Source organism: Lutra lutra, chromosome 14, assembly GCF_902655055.1.
Source record: "Lutra lutra chromosome 14, mLutLut1.2, whole genome shotgun sequence".
Classification (NCBI taxonomy): Eukaryota; Metazoa; Chordata; class Mammalia; order Carnivora; family Mustelidae; genus Lutra; species Lutra lutra.
The window spans coordinates 76,114,796-76,132,758 of record NC_062291.1 but is presented as its reverse complement, the minus strand read 5'-3'; the positions used below and the strand labels follow the sequence as shown (position 1 = coordinate 76,132,758).

Below are 17,963 nucleotides of genomic sequence, written 5' to 3'. Positions count from 1 at the left end.
GTCTCTCCCTAGACCGGGCAGGCCCGGGCCTTGCTTGGCACCACTCAGGAGCACTCCGCCGCTCCCCCTGGAGCCCCCCGGCTGGCCTGTGCAGGCCCCACGTCCCCGGGGCCCAGCGCCGTGCCAGGGCCCAGCAGCGCCCGCGAAACCTAGGAGGGGCACCCAGCCCTAGGAGGGGAGCTGGCGCAGCGCGCCCCCCGGTCGTCACGGCAACCAGGGAGGCGCTGACCCCTGACCCTGCGGCCCCGCCCCGTCGCGTTCCCGAGATCAACATGGAGAAGGCCAACCCGGAAGTGCCGCCGCCGCCGCCGCCGCCGCCGCCCGCCGGGTGTTAGGAGCAACCGGCCGGCGAGGCCGAGCCCGGTGCCCGCCGCCCTGCAGCCCGCGGCCCGCCGGCGCTGGGGCAGCCGTGTCCCCTGGCCCCCGTCCCGCTCCACGGCCAGGCGACCCACCCCCGCCCCCGCCCGAGAGGAGGAGCCGAGGCGAGGGGGAGGAGGGGGAGGAGGAGGAGGAGGGAGAGGGAGAGGTTTGCGAGAGGGAGCCAGGCCGCGCGAGCCGCCGGCGGTTCGTATTACCGGGGTCGGAAGGAGGAGCCGGGCCGGGCCCGCCGACAGGCGCGGGCGGGCGGGAGGCGCGGAGGAGGCGGGGCGGCCCGGCCGCAAGGAGACAGGCGTGGGGCCGGAGGGCTGCGGGTTTGGGCGGGAGAGCTCTAGGCGGCGGGGCCGGGGGCGCCCTCCCTCCCCCGCAGCCCTCCGCGGGGCTCTGGTGGCCAGGCCTCACCTGCCCGCAGGCCCAGGAGCCGCCCGCCGCCGCCCAGGGCCCGTCCCCGCGGCCGGCGGCGCGTGAAGGTGCGGACGCCAGGCGCGGGGGTCCGCGCGGAGGCCTGGGCAGCGTGGCCAGGGGATGCTGGGCCCCTGGGCTTCTGCAGCGGAGAGGGCACCCCAGAGCAGCCGCGCCCCCGGGCTGCCCCAGCGAGGCGCTTGACAGTGAACCCTGGGGAAGTTGGGCAGCTGTGAGTTTGCCTGTCGCCGTTAAGTGCCCTTAGGATGCAGTGATTAAGGAATTAGGCTCTCCCTCCGGGAGGGGCACTGCCTGCGCTTGAGAACTCAGTGCAGAGAAAAAGGACAGAATGATGCTGTCCGAGCAAGCCCAAAAGTGGTTTCCTACCCACGTGCAGGTCACAGTGCTCCAAGCCAAAGATCTTAAGCCAAAAGGCAAAAGTGGCACCAATGACACATACACTATAATTCAGCTGGGCAAGGAAAAGTACTCCACCTCTGTAGCTGAGAAAACCCTTGAGCCAGTGTGGAAGGAGGAGGCCTCTTTTGAGCTACCTGGATTGCTAATGCAGGGGAATCCAGAGAAATACATTCTTTTCCTCATAGTTATGCACAGGTCCCTGGTGGGTCTGGATAAGTTTTTAGGGCAGGTGGCAATCAATCTCAATGACATCTTTGAGGACAAACAAAGAAGGAAAACAGAGTAAGTTATGTAATTTATTTTGAATTGGGGGAGATTAACTCTATCTTATTTATGGATATTGTGTTCTTGGAAATTATTTGTATAGCTGGGGCATTGGTTTTTGCATTGAAATATGACCTAGTTTTAAGCACCCTATCTGCACAAATCTGAAGTGAAAATAGCCCTTGTGAAGAAATATTTCTCAAATGGAGGTGTTGATGATCCATTACTCTCTTATTTTTGTTTAAGGTAAACATCTTAAATAATTGAATATTTTGCACTGAATTTTAAGTAAACTGACATTGTTTCACTACTTAAAAGAGGACTGGGTCACATTGTTGATCACCCAAAACTTAACATGTGTTCAAATTGTTGTGATCATTAAACATTTCAATTTTCCAGGAAATGGAACATCAGAAAATTAAATCTACCAGTGTAAGGTCTCATATTGAACTCTGAAGCTGTCAAAAGATAAATTACCAAATTTAGAGCTCAGTTTTTCATTGCAGCTTTATAAACACAAGTTGGCCTTTATTTTAGCTTAACCATCTTTCAGGGTCAGTACATCTCGATGGAGTCTAGTGCTGTTAAAAGAAAAATTTTAAAATGGGTACAAACAATCTTAACCTTGAATAACATTTTTCTGTGAATTTACAACGTATTGGAGTTAGTATATTCAGAATTAGTTTTGTAAAGCCCGTGTGTTTAGACTATGTTCAGTGCTCTCAGATTGGAGACAGTGATTCAGTTCTTGTGATGAAGTGATTTTAATGACATCTTCACTGCAAACATGACCTTTAACCTACGACTTTAAAGCTTAGGATAGATATATTCTCATTTAAAAAAGGATAATATAAATTAGCCCTTAGATATTATGTCTTAAGTTGAAAAATAATACGTTTTTAGAGATTGGTATACTCACCCTTCCTTAAACCTATAATTATTCTGATCTGAGAGAACCTTAAGATTAACGGAATTAATGAGAGAAAAATAGAGGTTGAATTTATAAGAGGACAAGAAGTTTCCAGAGCAGCTTTGGTGTTTCTTTCGATCATAATTGAAGTTTATTTGTCTTTTAAAAACTTTTGATAATGGTAACTTTCTTGAAGTTCATGTTAATTTCTTATATTTTAGAACAAGTGTCACTTAATATTTTCTGTACGCCTTCCTTTGATTAGAGTTTTTAGTAGATTTTTTTAAAAAATCAGGACTTCATGTAAGATTTAATACATGAAGGGTAAAAGGGTAGAGAGATAAGTACTAGGAATGCAGGAGGGAAAATGGTAAATATTTAATTAGGAGATAACAATATTTTAAGAAAAAGGAGAGAAAAGTTTCAAAAAATGTAAAGTTAAATGTATTCCAATGATTTTTGATAACAGTTTGTTACCTCCAAAATGGCATTGTTTCTGAGGGGTTTTTCATCAAACTGAAACTGAAAAGTGGATAATCACTAAATAATTTGCTTCAAATCACCAATTTTGGATGACACTTATTCTCTAATATTTAAAGTGTTTTGAATGTAAACTTTTAAGTATATTGTGACTGCAAGTTTTATCTGTGTTTTTTGATACTTTTTATGTTAATGACTTATTACAGGCCTTCTCTAAAATCTAAATTCCGAGTGAAAGTAGGCCCAACTGTGAATCCAGAGATTCAGAGGATGAAATGAGGTTTTAAAATTCCGTCTTGTTGTACTCCTTATCTTTGGCAGCATCCGAATAACAGTATATTTGGCCGTAAGCAATTCTCCTGTTGTGGTCTCCCTAAAGAAAATCTCTATTGGCTACTATATAAAATTGATTAGAACTTTCAGGGGGAAAATGCTTTAAAATGTTCTCAACAGGGCTTGTGATGTTACTGCATGCAAAGTGATTTTCAGATGTTACCAAATCCCATTTTCGTTGTGGATAAATGAGGACCACATATTTGATGAGATGTCTTTATTGGTAATATTTCTAGTTTTTTAATATATTTAATAGCTTCCTTTTCCAGCACAGCTGTGCATGTGGCACAGTATGAGATGAACTTGAGCCACCGGTGTATTGCAAGAAAGATATTTAATATTCTGCACAGTGCTGAGCCTTGTCGGCATATCCCCAAGTGCTTTTTAGAAAACTGGTATGAGTGATGAAGGCTACCAGCTGATTTAGAAGTCCCATGAAACTGCTGGGTGTGACACTTTATACTCTTGACACTGAAGACAAGTATTTACAGCTTGTCTTCCAATTGTGTCTTGATAGGCAAAGAAGTGTGATGGCTAAAACTATTACTTTACTTATTTTTATAATTTGAAATTAAATGCCTTTCTTTCTTTCTTTTTCTTTTCTTTTCTTTTCTTTTCTTTTTTTTTCTTTTTCCTTTTAAGGCAAGGGGAAGGGCCTGAGCCAGAACATTTTGCATGGGGCATGGAAAGAGAACTTCTGTATCTCCCACTTTTATGAATGTCTGGGTTGGTTCTGGCATGAGATTTAAGGAAATAATACAATGTTTAATAATAGAATGGTAAAATCATTCATGCTGTTTTGTAATATCTATTGATTTTTTTTTACAATAGGAATGGGTGATGTTGTGTTTTGGGTTTTTTGTTTTTTTTTTTAAATGCTCATGAAAAGTAATAACAATCAGAGTCCCTAGAGTTAGGTATGACTCAAACACATGCAGATTTTAGGACTCTTCTCTGAGTCTCTGCAGTGCACCTGTGTCCTGGCCTCTGGCACCCTTCCTGCCAATCTTGTCCCGTTCCTGACCACACGGCACCAATTGCTTGGGAATAGTTCCCACATGTGTGGTGGTTTTTGAACATGGACCTGTGCCCACTAAAAATTGAACAGAGGCCATATACAGTTTAAAAACAGCACTCCAGAGGTGAAAAAAATCAGCATTAATCCACTAAACCCCAAATGCTGTGTCTTCATTCTATCTTTTTGAAGCCTGGGAAAATAAGTGCTATCTCCGGAATGGTTCTTGACGACCTCATTAAGACTTCCCCATTATATCACTTTCAAAACAAAGCAGCTAAAGTAGTTTGTCATGCCTAAATTTTAAGTTTTATATATTTGTTAAAATTCTTTGCAGGTTTTTTTTTGTTTTGTTTTTGTCTTGAAGTGTGGGGGAGGATGGAAAAGATACTGTATTTAGAGTTTGTATTCAAATACTGACTTGCTTGATTCTTTAAAGCTTACTTGAGTTGTGTTCCCTACCATAAAACAAAACGACACAACACACACACAGAGTTGTAGCCTGGTTGTGTTAGGAGTATAGTTTTAGCAAAAAATATTCAATAAATATTTATCGAGCACAAGGCAAACTGCCTTCAGTGAGCTTACCCTTTGGCAGTAGAAAACCTGCATTGCCTTCCTCCTTGGTTGTCACTGCCTCCTGATTGAACACAGAGTCCTGTAACACATGGCCAGCCCTGCCTTTAACCTTATTAACATATGTGGTTCATCAAATAGTAAAGAACTTCTATTTTCATGCAGATGTTATTCATCAACTTGGAAATTTTCCTTACTGACTTTAATCTGACATTGGGATGTTACTTAGCCTTTGTGCCTCAAGTCCCTCATCTATGAAAAATGGATGTTAAAAGTAGATGATTGATTTGGTCTTATTTCTGAAATTCAATGAGTTTTGATTACTCCTCCTTCCATCTATTGGGTTATTGGTTTATTTTTTTCTCAGATTTGCTTTGATTTGTTATATACATGGAAGAGGACATGCTTGGGTTTTTTGTTTTTGGTACACTTCTTCCACAGTGTAGTCATTAGTTTGCGTAAAGCTTAGATGTTACAGAGTATTACCCATGTACTGTCCATCAGAAGCATTTCTCTCCCATTGAAAACGGCTTTATTTTCCAGAACTGGGAATTAATAACTGGGGGTATAACCTTGCTTTACGAGTGCTAAATTTATCTTGTTCAAGGTTCTCTACTCCACAGAGTTTATTTCTGTCATTTCTCATTTCTAGTCCCTGTGTCTTCAGATTTCACTGTTTGCTTCAAGGGCTTTTTTCATTTTAGGGTCTTGGGATAATGCTTCCTACTAGAAAATATTTTATTTTTAAAAAAACTGCTTGTTTTGATGCACCTAGATCTTAATTGACTGAATTGCTTCAAATTAATGAGGAAAATATTTCTCTTGTGTGTTACTTGCCGAGATGGAAGTGGTATGGATGTTGTGTGCCAATTTTCCCTCCTGCCTGGAAAGACCCATGAACTAGTCTTCCACCTGATGGATAGTAAACATAAGCTTCTGGCATATCTTCCTGGTAACAAGGAGAGAAAGTACTAATATAAAATTAGATCAGAGTTCCTTTGTAGCTAGGAAAATTTGTTACACTCTATTAGAGCCGTATTTAAGTAATAACCTGTCTGCAAGTTATGCTTCATTGTTAAGTAATGTGAAAACACGGTAGTAACTCTTTCCTAGGCTTGATTTTGCCTTTTTTTTTTTTTTTTTTGGCTGTTTCCCTGTGGAATAACCACTTGTATCACTGACCCCACCAGAGGCTTTCTCATGGATAAGAATACTATGAACAAAACCAAAATAAATTTGGCTTATATAGTAGCCTCCTTATACCCACAGGGATACGTCCCAAGACCCCCATGGGGGCAGAAGCCGTGGCTAGCACCCAATCCTAAATATACTGTGTTTTCCCCTGTATGTACATACCTATAAGAAAGTTTAATTTATAAGTTAGGCACAACAAGAGATCGGTAGTACAATAGAGCGGTTATACACTGTAATAAAAATAATGCGGATGTGGTCTCTCTCCCTTATTGTCCTCTACTCACCATTCGTGGGGTGACATGAGCTGATAAAATGCCTCTGTATTGAGACGAAGTGGGGTGAATAACGTAGGCTTTGGGACATAGCATTAGGCTACTACTGACCTTCTGAGGCTGTGTCAGACTGAGGATCTTCTTGTTCCAGAACACAGTTGACTGCTGGTAACTGAAGCCAGGGAAAGCGAAACCATGGATAAGGGGGGACTATTGTAATATCATTCAATGGGCAGTGCGATTCAGCAAACTGAATGAAAGCGCAAGATTTGGCTCCAATTAAAATAATTTTTCTTTGGTGGTGTTACAGTAGCAATAGTAAGCGAAGCAAATAGATTCTAACAGGAAGCATTTAAGCTTGCTTTTTCAAAAACTTCACAGGATTTGTGACTATTTGTCACTTCCTACATTTTACTCATTTTTCATATTTTATTCAGGAGAAGGCTTTGACCCACTTTATATGAATCTAAATTACATCTTATGTAATTTTCACAGTTAGCAAACTATAATGCAGTGGTCTCCGATGTTAACAAGATTCTTTCAATAGATTTTACAAGAAGAAAAATGGGCTAAATATTTAATTATTAAAAATGTGGTCATTATTGTATGATGTTAGGGAATAGTGTGTTGATGAATTCTTTCCTGGCCTTTTACTTCAGTGTCTTTTAACAGGAACAAATGTTCTTAGGCCACTAGCAACACTTAGTCAGATGGATACATAATAGCTCTTGTGCTTAGTTTGCCTTGATGTGGAATAGCTTAACCTAAGAAGCTCTTTGTATATACCAAGCTTATATCCTTTCTTCCTTACGTGTTACAACGCAGTTTTTTTTTTTCCTTCTCTTTAAGGTGGTTTAGATTAGAATCCAAACAAGGAAAAAGAGCCAAAAACAGGGGTGAGATCAAAGTCAATATTCAATTCATGAGGAACAATATGACAGCAAGTATGTTTGACTTATCAATGAAGGACAAAACAAGATCTCCTTTTGCAAAATTAAAAGATAAGATGAAAGGTAGAAAAAATGATGGGACATTTTCGGATACATCTTCTGCAATCATTCCAAGTTCTCACATACCCGATGCCAGTACTGAATTTTCAAGTGGTGAAATACAGATGAAATCCAAACCAAAAAAGCCTTTCCTTTTGGGTCCTCAGCGACTCTCTTCAGCACATTCAATGTCTGATTTAACTGGGACACACATATCTTCTGAGAAACTGAAGTCCGGTACCATTGGTCAGACGCATCTTCTCGGGCGGCAGATAGATGCCTTTGGAGCAGTTCCAGAAAGCGGTAAGTGACACTATCTAATTGTATCCTTAGTGATCCGAACTACCATTTTAATTTTTAAAGTCAAACTTATGAAGTTAGAAAATGAAAATTGCAATTTCTTGGTAGTTTCTAAGTTAAGTTGTCAACTCTTTATTCAGTGCCGAGTACACTCAAAATTGGTAAGTTTATTAAAGGCAGAATTTGTCTGTATTCAGCATTGTGTTTATATTATTAAATGATAACAAAAATGAGTCCCAGTTGCTTTTCATGGCCTGGTGTCTTTTTTTGACTACTGTTTCTTTGGTCTTGAAAGCCTGAAGCATAAATAAATATTCCATTTAATCAGAAAGTTCCTATTAAAAAAAATACTGTATGTTCAGAAGTAGCAAAGTATGTTTAATGCTAATGATGAAAAAAGTCTTTGGGAATTTATAGCACCATTGTGCCCACCAGAACCTCTAGTTTTGACATTATAGTTTGTGTATGTGATTGTTTTTTTCTGAGCTGAGTCAATTACTGATTGTCTAGCAATATGCTAATTATTATTAGCCTACCTCCTTGAGACTGCTATGCTTTACCATTTTAAGATTGTTTTCCTTGATTATTTTAAAGGTTAATATCTTTAAATAGCTAATTGCTCTCATTCTAAAAGCAGCAGTGTGCACACAGAATGTGTCAACTAGTGTGATGTAATGTGTCAGTGATTATGTACTAACTACAAAATTGTTTTGCAGGAAGTCTCAAATCTCCACACAGAAGAACATTAAGCTTTGATACTTCTAAAATGAACCAACCTGACAGCAGTGTGGATGAAGGTGAATCGTCTTTCGGAAGACAAAATGACCCATTTACAAATGTGACTGCTTCATTACCCCAAAAATTTGCAACACTGCCAAGGAAGAAAAATCCATTTGAAGAAAGCAGTGAATCATGGGACAGCGGCATGAATTTATTTTCAAAATCAGTTGAAGTAAGAAAAGAAAATAAAAGAGAGAAAAGGGAGAAAGTTAGCCTGTTTGAGAGAGTGACTGGAAAAAAAGATAGCCGAAGATCCGATAAACTTAGCAATGGGGGATCTGATAGCCCTTGTGACTTGAAATCACCTAACGCATTTAGTGAAAATCGTCAGGACTATTTTGATTATGAGTCAACTAATCCGTTTACAACAAAATTCAGGGCTTCAAATATAATGCCATCTTCAAGGTAAGCCTAACATGGGGGAAGTTGTGCTATTTTGAAAAATACTGTACTTGAAAGTATCAAATATCCCTTTTAAATACTTGAATGTTTTAAATTCCTTTTATTTGATTTGAACAAAATTCTTATCTTATTTTTATAATTAATTAAGGAACCAGGCAACATTGCATACATCTTTGGAATTGAACTTTTTATCTTACAAGGATAAAAAATTATTAATCCCGACCCTAGTCTTTCTCTACTTAAGTGAGCCAGAAACGTACTGAAACTTAACGAAGAGAACCGCGTAGCTTTTGGTGACACATGGTAAGAGTGAATCACCACTGGGTGTTAATTCAGGCCAGAAATTAGGTGATAAGTTATATTTCTAGATATTGTTTTCCAGGGATTAGTTCCGGGGCTCTCTGGAGAGGATTAGTGGACCAATAGCAGCCCATGGGCTGTTCTTTAAGAAATACTGGCTTAGGTTAAGTATTAATGGTTTTCATCACAGGTGTTAACTACCCTTTTCAAATGTCTATTTAGAAGTAGCTTTTATTTGTGAATGTTTACTGGAATTTTGTGACCCTTGTGGGTACTATAAATTTATCAAAGAGTTTTCTATATGATGACTTGTGGTCACAGGAATAATCACTATCATGATAAAGATTCGATTTTCTCAAAACCGTAGTTCGCAGCTACACGTATAATGGTACTTTTCTTCTTCCTTAGTGCAAGTTGGAACTATATACCTTTGAATGAGATTATGGATTTTGCAGACGTGAACGGTGGAATAGCTGATTAAAGAAAACCTAATCAAAGAATAAGATGAATTTATTGGAGTCCTAAGCAGGATAGAATGTTTGCCGTTGAGTGTAGACGTTTTTCCTTAAGGCAGTACTGTATAAATACTGACCTGAGTGGGAATCTTGGCTCAGTAGCTCTGGGACCTCTGTGAACCTCATCATCTCCATCTTTGAAACAAGGAAAGGAATACCTGCGTGGTAGGATTGGGTGATGATAAATTATAAATCAAGTACATGGTATAAAGCCAGTGAATGGTGGCTGTTACTATGTTTTATATACTATCATATCATCTTTTATTCAAAAACTGTTTTGTCCCACCATTCACAAAAGAATATAGTATTAACAAGCATCCTGTTAGACCGTGCTCTCCCACCTGTCTTCTGATTTTCTAAAGATGGGTTAAAGTATGCATTTAACATTTTCAAGAGAAACGTGTATTTCTTTCATTTTCTTTTAGCAGTAAATATTTGCTATGGCTTTAAAAAGTATTGTTCAGTTTTCTTTATAAACTGTATACCAAAAAATGCATTTTTATCGTGTAGTATTAATGTTTTAATCGAAGAGTCCATAGTTTTGTTATGCTACTCACATATTTTACGTTGGTGTTTTGTATAGCGTAGTCTACATATTGTCTTAAGTCCTAAATTACAGAGGTAAATAGAAATGTATTTTTCTCCCTTTGCTAAACTTTTTTTTTTTGAAGAAGAAGATAATTAAAAATAACTGTCTGCGATAACTTGGAGATTGGGTAAGTTAAATAGTTTTAAAGTCAAAGAAAAGCAAGAAAAATGGGAACTGGTAAGAAAATAATTTTTTACATCATGGAGGCATGTGGAAAAATAAGTATCCTCAAATCTTTAATTGCCCTCTACTTGGGCTGTTCACATGGATTGCTGCGGGCTTTAAAAGTGAGTTTGGCATCTTGCCAGATGTAGGCTTTGTTTGGGTGACTTCAGGACAAATGCTGATTCTTTCAAAACTAGAGCTATTTCTTGATAAATGCATAAAATGCTTGCAAATGTGTAAAAAACAAGATTTTTAAATTTTAAGTCTTTCTCTTCTTCCTGTTCTTTGGGATGCCAGGTATGAGGACAACATTGTACTCTTTCCCTGTGTGTTGCAAACCATGTTCGAGGTAAATACATTTGCAATTAAAGTGTCTCTCTAATTTACAGTGTAAAAAAGAAGGATTGACTCTAAGTAGATCAGGGAAGAGAGTGCAGTTCAGAGTTCTGGAAAGCAGCTTGATCTTGAGTGGAATTTGGGAGGATACAGTCGAGGGAGTTTCGTCTGTCCGTGACTGTGACCGTGTGTTCCTGTTTCTCCTGCTGACATCAGCCCTCAGTGAGAGGAGACATTTTAGATTTCCCAGGTTCACATCTCAACCACATGCACTTTGGAAGCTACAGACTGCTGTCACTAGGACATGGGCTGCGGATTATTTTTTCCAGTAGTGCTGTTTTGAGTCTCCCGGACTCTTGTGATTGACGTCTTTGAGAGGGCTGCTGGAGTGAAGGCGGACCACGAGGCTGGGGACCCGGCAGGCGTTCTCTGAGTGAGCAGCTCACCTGGGATCAGAGGTGCAGGTGAACCGTGCTGCTGCCCTGTGAGTGCATAGGGTGTGATTGAAACGGGAGAATTTTCTTTATTCCAGAAAACTTGAAAGCACTGAGGAATGCTTTCTTAGAAGTCAGAGTTATTATTTCTTGGTAAAGAAAAAGTAAAATCCACCTGACGAAATCACCTTGTAAACCGCAAAAAATACCACCTTGTGCTTCCATTCTTGGAATAGGTCTGATAATAGTCTTGCGTAAAACCAATAGAAGAAATGAAATCAGTTCTTTGTAAGGTTACTCCAACAAGGAATAGGAAAATGGGGTTCTTTGAAGCCCTTTGCTGCCCTGTGTTTACTGATTCACAGCTGCTTTCCTCTTACCTGCCCCTCTTCTTTGAAGCCTTGCCTGCTCTCATAGGAAGAGGTAGTTGATCCTTGTGGGACAGCCTTTTCTCATGTAAGTCTTACTTTCTATGGGCATCCCATTGTTCACTAATGGACCAGTCACTGGCCTCCCTTCCACCACCAGGAACAGCTTGAGGGCCTTTCATTCATCTTTCTGACCTTTATCTCCAGCCTGATGCTTGGTAGGTAGTAGGGGTTAGAGCAAATCACTTTTGAAATCAGTGAACACAGAATAGCAGACCCATTTCCTAAAATGTGCTTTTGTTCCTTTAGGCTCCTCTTCCAGCCCAGTGTGGGTTGGAAAGACCTTCTGGCACACCAAAAACAGACCCACAAAGGCAAATAGGTGCATTTTTATGTAAAACTAAGCATTATTCAGCATCTCAGTGTCAAAGGGCTCTTGAAATTTAATATTCAGACCCTATGCAGCACGTTTCTGGAGTTTCTTAAGAACTCTGTGTTAAGTAGGTTATCAGCTGTCATAAACAACCCCAGATCTCGGTGGCTGATCACAGTCAAAGCGTGTCACTTGCTGTCACCACCTGATTCACGATGGCGGGGAGGAGGGAAGTGGCGTTTTGCTCCTGCGGTCATTCAACTGCACAGCGTTATTCAGGAGGCAGGCTCCTTCCTTCTTGTGGTGCCACCATTTACCACCCAGCCGGCAGGGTCGTGCAGCAGGGGCGGAGAGCCAAGGGTCCCGTGTGGCACGTCTCTGTGTCAGGCCTGGCTGCCGTGTGCATCACCTCTACAGGTGTCCCCTTGGCCAGAATCCGTCACGTCCCAACCCCAGGGCAGCCAGTGAGGAAAGCCGGTTCTGTTGCGCCGCGGACCCAGAAGAAGCTGAGTTGGGTGCGGTGTGGGCGCGGTATTGTGTGTGGTCTGCGCGGTTCTGAGAAGTCTGGATGCTGTCCAGCAGCGGGCATGCCGCGCGACCCGTACTGCACATGCGCTGCAAAGTGTAGTTGGAATTCTTGGCGTTTTCAGGAAGATGTTTCATCAGTTTATGGCTGGTACAGAGTTTGTGTTTTCAAACGGCAGCTACTCTTGCTTTTTAATTATAATCGCAGGTAGTTTGGCGTCGTCAGGATCAACTGCGGGGTTGTGTGGCTAACCCCACACAACTTGTAAAGTAAGGCTTGTTTGCATCAGCGGTTAGATAATTTTCCAAGAACAAAAAAACCCGAGTGTGTGTTATGCCATTTTTAATCATTTGCTCACAGCCATGTCTAATTTAACACCAGGCTGGTCTTCCAGTGGAAAGTGGACATGGTATCTATGTTCAGCAAACAGGATGTCCTTTTTTTAAAAAAAAAAAAAAACACAGACACAGCTAGAGCCTTAGCTGGGGACAGGTGACGAAGTTCTTACTTACTGGAGTGAGTGAGCAAGAAATCTACCACGTCCAGGTCTGGTCCATGAAAATGTCCTGTGCAGTCGTCTCTATTGCCTGTCCTTCTCAGTACCTTAGGCCAGATGTTGGCAAACCATATTTTTGTAAATAACGTTTCAGCTTCGTACAGCCCAGCCACTGGTTTGTCTACTTTTGTGCCATAGCAGTGGAGTTGAGTCCTTGTAACAGAGACTGTGTGGCCTGCAAAGTTTACTGAGATAGTTTGCTGAGCCCCAGGCTGACTGAATGGAGATCTTCATAAAAGGCAGAGCCATAAGACACAGGTAGCCTGGGTCCCTGAATGTGGAAGGCCACCTCACCAAGCATAAATGATTAAACTTTATCTGAATGAGACATTATGAGAGTATTAAGCGAACTGCAGTTTTTGCATTTTATTTATCACAACACTTAGCATTATTACTACTTAGTATTAAGGGCACGGGAGCCATGGTAACTTTAGTCTGTTGGAAAAGCCTAGTTCAAGAAAGTTTAAGAACCTCTGATTTGTAACACCAAATCCAAACTCTTCTAACTTTCAAGACTTACTGTATTTTAGGCTTTATTTGATTCACCAACTTTTCTTTTACTGTTCCTTATCTCTCTGTTCTAGGTAAGTTAATTTCCTTACCTCTCTCCTCTGAGGCCCTTGTAAGCCTTACTGTGCCCATTCCTTGGCTCAGTCCTGTAATGTCCTCTTAACTCATCTGAGTGTGCTCAACCTATCCTTTAGGCTAAGAACTCTTTAATTCATTCTTGGTTAATAACATGGTGTTTCCTTTTGGATTTCTGCTGATACAGAACATAATTGCTCTAGGATATCTATTGTGTCTGGGTCTTAGTCTTCCTTACTAAGCTATCTAAGCTTCTTATAGCTATGCTGAATCTTCTTTTGTGGGTGCCCCATACCACCCAAATGAGTGCATGTCCTCGTTTGTGCTGATCGTCAGCGGCTCCTGGGGATTTCTCTTCAACTACAATTTGTTGGGTCCTATCTCAGACTAAATTAGAGTCTTTAGGGTGAATGGGCCCTGAAATGAATGAAAGTCAACATTTCTAAAACTTCCCATGGATTCTCAGTCAGGTTTAAAAATTACCGATCTAACTTATATCCTTTATTTTATAAGACTTCAGTAAGTTCTGATGAATAGAAATCTGGAGTTGTTTTGGTGAACTCATGGTTGAATAGATGACTTAGTCACTGGGCCCTAAGTAAGGTGGAGGTCAGCCAGACTAAAACAGGGACATGGAGAGGAGTATGAGATTTGGCTGAATAGCTAAGAAACATGTAAATTATGGTAGGCATTGAAGACCAGGCAGAAATGTCTGAGTGTTTAATACTTGTGGCATCTGTGGATGAATAGTTTCTCAGAGTTCAGGTAAAACCTAGACATCCGTAGTGATGAACAACACTTAGAAAATATGCTTGTGTTTATACGCTCCCTATCATAACTTGAAAAGAAGATCTGTGATGTGTTCTTCCGAGGCTCCATGAGAAGGTTTAGGATTGAAGAACTGCCCCCAGTCAAGAGAATTCACTGTGTATGTCTCATTCTGAAATGTTTAAAAAAAAACTCTCTCTCTCTCTCTCTATATATATATATTTTTTTTTTTCACCAAAAATATTAGCATACTCTGTATGAAGAACTGATGTTTGATTTTAGAAAGGAGGCTCACTGGAGAACAAGAACTTATGGGAGGTATTTTTACCAGAGAATTTTGATTGGTGAATATTCTGTATGTGACTCATACGAAGAACATGCTTTCCTTTCATTATTTCCTGTCTTGTTGTTGTTGTGAATACAATGTAGCAAACTCCTAGTTCTGTGTTAACTTAATGGTATGTCTTATAATATCATTCCTGGTGTTATTGATTTTATTAGGGCATACATACATATATTTACATTTATAGTATTTACTGTGATAAAACCTCCTTGTTGCTTAGCTGGTGAAACAGTTATTTTTTAGGACAGTACAGAAATAGTGTCTAAGATCAAGAACTCCTGTCTATCATTAATATTTTATAATTTTGCATGACAGTATGCCTTTTACTTTGGGGATCAGGTTGACCTACTTCTCTTTTTCCCTTCGTCCTTTCTTTCTTTCCTTAACTCATCAATTCCTGTCTATGGTTGTATCGTATCTTTCTTAGAAACTACAAAAAAATCAGTTACCCAGAATGTATATTTAAATGTGTTTCTAATTTTTACAAATCACCATAGGCATATAAGCATGTAGTCATTATTATGAAGTTATATAACATGTCCATGAAAAAAAGAGACTGTTTACTATAGGCCTACATTTTGATTTTAAAAAGTTAGAGTAAACAAATGTTCCAAAAGAAATGATCCTATTCATAGTTTTAAAACTTTCATTTTTATAGTGGTCCTTATGGGTCTTTTCTTTTTTTCCCTTGTGTGAGTTTAAAGCTCAGTCTCTGGTATAATAAATATAATAAACCTTAACATGTATAAGGTTTATTTTAATAACAGTATTTATTTTTTGTTCATATTTGTCTAATAGTAAAGATAATTTTGCCTCTCATTCATGACAGGCCATAAATCTTTTACACAGCTGAAAATGTGTGGCCTCATTTACAAGACAGAAAACAAAAACTTTTGAGATGATTTTTAGAGCCATTAATCCATTAGTGCCCAGGGATTTGCAGAATGTATCCAATGAAACAGTGACTAGGAACATGAAATATGCAATATGATTAGTTCCCTTAACACTAACTAGAACTTTTATGCTAAACTCCCCAGATATTACTTGAAACTTTTTTACCCTTTGTCATCCTAATACTCATTATAATAGCTCTCATTAATTGGTACATCTCCCAATGGGTTAATTTGCAGATACCAACCATGCCATCCTTTTGCTAACTCACTAATGCAAATTGATATTTATAGACTTCAAAATTGAAAACAAAAAAAGCTCTGTAACAAAAAAAGACAAAACTTTGCTGACTTGTTATTATTATTATTATTTTGAGTTGAGAGACTGAGATACAGAGAGATTTTGTGAAAGAAGAAAACCAGCCAAAAAAATCCACAAAAACTACTGTAGGCTAATAAACTGATGTGAAAATTTCTCAATTTACAGCACTTGACAGGTGCTAAAAGAAAAGCATCTTTAATTTTAATGTGTTGTTAGGACCTCTTTAGAGAGACTGTACAAGTTATTAACAAGGTCCTCTGAGACAGGAGACGGGTAATTAACAAGACCTATGGAGATATAGTTTAGGTAATTAACGAGCTCTTAGGCACTGGACACAGGATAACACGACGAGTCCAATAGTTAAAGAGAACAGGTTGTTATGATATGATCAAATACAAGATATAGTATGTAAGTCCTCCTGAGGTTTCTGATAGGAAAGTACTAAGATTATATTCTAGTGACCCCAGTGCAAATCAATATGTAGATTTTAACTTTTAAGGTAGAATTTGAGAGGATTATTTCTTTGTCAAACCAACAAGCTTATTACATGTAGATTAATAATCTTCATTAATTGCCATGAATGAACATGTATGTTTCGAGAATAATACATTGGAAAGACATAAAATTATATGATTCCAAATTATTTTAGATATCTGTTGTTCTGCTTCTTTTTCACTGGTGGCCTGTTGGCTAAAACTGTCTATTCTAAACCAGCCATACTTTCCTTAGCCCCTTTAAAGTCATTGGGATCTAGGCCAGAGAGGAGGCTCTTCTTCACCAGCATAGTTTTTACGTGATATGCACAGCTTCTGTCCTGCTTTTATGGTACTCTCTAGTTGAGACTTGATATTCCCAATTTCAGACATTTGGCATAGTTATTTCCTCCATAAATTTGAAATTGTTGTGTGTGAATCGAGTTTTGTTTCAGAAAACTCCAACAGTCAGTAGACCTTTATTATCATAAATATGTTATATTTTGAAGATTAAGAACAAAAAGAAAGCCCTTGCAGGTCTCCTGATTCATTCCTTTGCCTCCTCCATGTGACTACGCCAGTCCTTCTAGATGATTTTTCTCTGAATTTCAGGTCTGATAATCAAATGACACTTTCATTTGTGTTATTTTTGGATTATTTACTATATAAGAAAGTCAGAGGTTAGTAGAGTATAAATTCCTGCTCTTAGACTTCATAGAAATGGGCATGTAAATATTAGGTCTCCATTCCATGCTAAGGACTGGACATTGTAGAGGCAGTGGGGAACCATGAAGATTTTTAAGTTAGGCTGTGATATGATCAGAGTAACGTCTTAGCCCTGTAGCATGGGAGAGTCTGGTGGGGACAGGAATGGGAAGGGGGAGGACTTGGGGCAGGAAAGCTGGTCAGAAAGTTAGCAGGGCTGTGAAGGTGAGCGTTGATGGAGGTTACTTGGCAGTGAGGATGGAACAGAAGGGAACATCTTGGAGATGTGTTTCTTTTGTATGTGGAGGTCGGGATGGTGGGGGATCGGTAAAGGAGAAGAAACAATGAGTGTTCTGATGATGTGTCTTTAATCAGTGTCTTAAATTTGATGAAATCACATTGTAAATGGACAGACGGTCCCCCCACTCACAATGGTTCAACTTAACAAATTTTCAGTTTTACGATGGTGATAAAGTGATATGCATTCGGTAGAAACCATACTTCAGAATTTTGAATTTTGATCTTTTCCCAGGGCTGGAATATGCCCTAGGATTCTCCCTGGTGAGACTGGGCAGCCGTAGCAACCACAGCTTGCAGTCAGCCCCGCGATCGAGAGGGCAGACAGCTTAAAACTGTTCTCCACTCATCCAGCCATCTTGTTTTCCACTTTCAGTACAGTATTGATGAACTACATGTGATATCCACCACTGTATTATAAAATAGGCTTTGCGTTTGGTGATTTTGCCCAATTGTAGCCTAATGTAAGTGTTCTGAGCACATTTAAAATAGGCGGGGCTAGCAATGATGTTTGGTAGATTAGAGCTATTAAATGCATTTTCATTTTACAGTATTTTCAGTTTACAGTGGGTTTATTGAGATGTAACCCCCATTGTGAGTCAGAGGAGATTTATATTAGCAACAATGTCAAGTCTGTTATCTTTGAATCAAAGTTGGCATTTTCATCTTGTTGGGAGAGGTTTGAGTTTTTCTTTCTTTCTTT

The 17,963-nt window shown here is 39.8% G+C and overlaps 1 protein-coding gene across 2 annotated transcripts in view; it reads left to right on the top strand.

Moving 5' to 3' along the window:
- The first annotated feature begins 538 nt into the window (after window positions 1–538).
- RAB11FIP2 (RAB11 family interacting protein 2) overlaps window positions 539–17,963 on the top strand; it is a 41,844-nt gene continuing 24,419 nt past the window's right edge. For both annotated transcript variants that reach the window (XR_007122650.1, XM_047702097.1), the window contains exons 1-3: window positions 539–1,482; window positions 7,094–7,536; window positions 8,250–8,718. Coding sequence is in view for 1 of the 2 variants with exons in the window: in XM_047702097.1 (XP_047558053.1) it covers window positions 1,130–1,482; window positions 7,094–7,536; window positions 8,250–8,718 (1,265 nt within the window). In the remaining variant the exon portion in view is untranslated. The remainder of the gene's footprint in view (window positions 1,483–7,093; window positions 7,537–8,249; window positions 8,719–17,963) is intronic.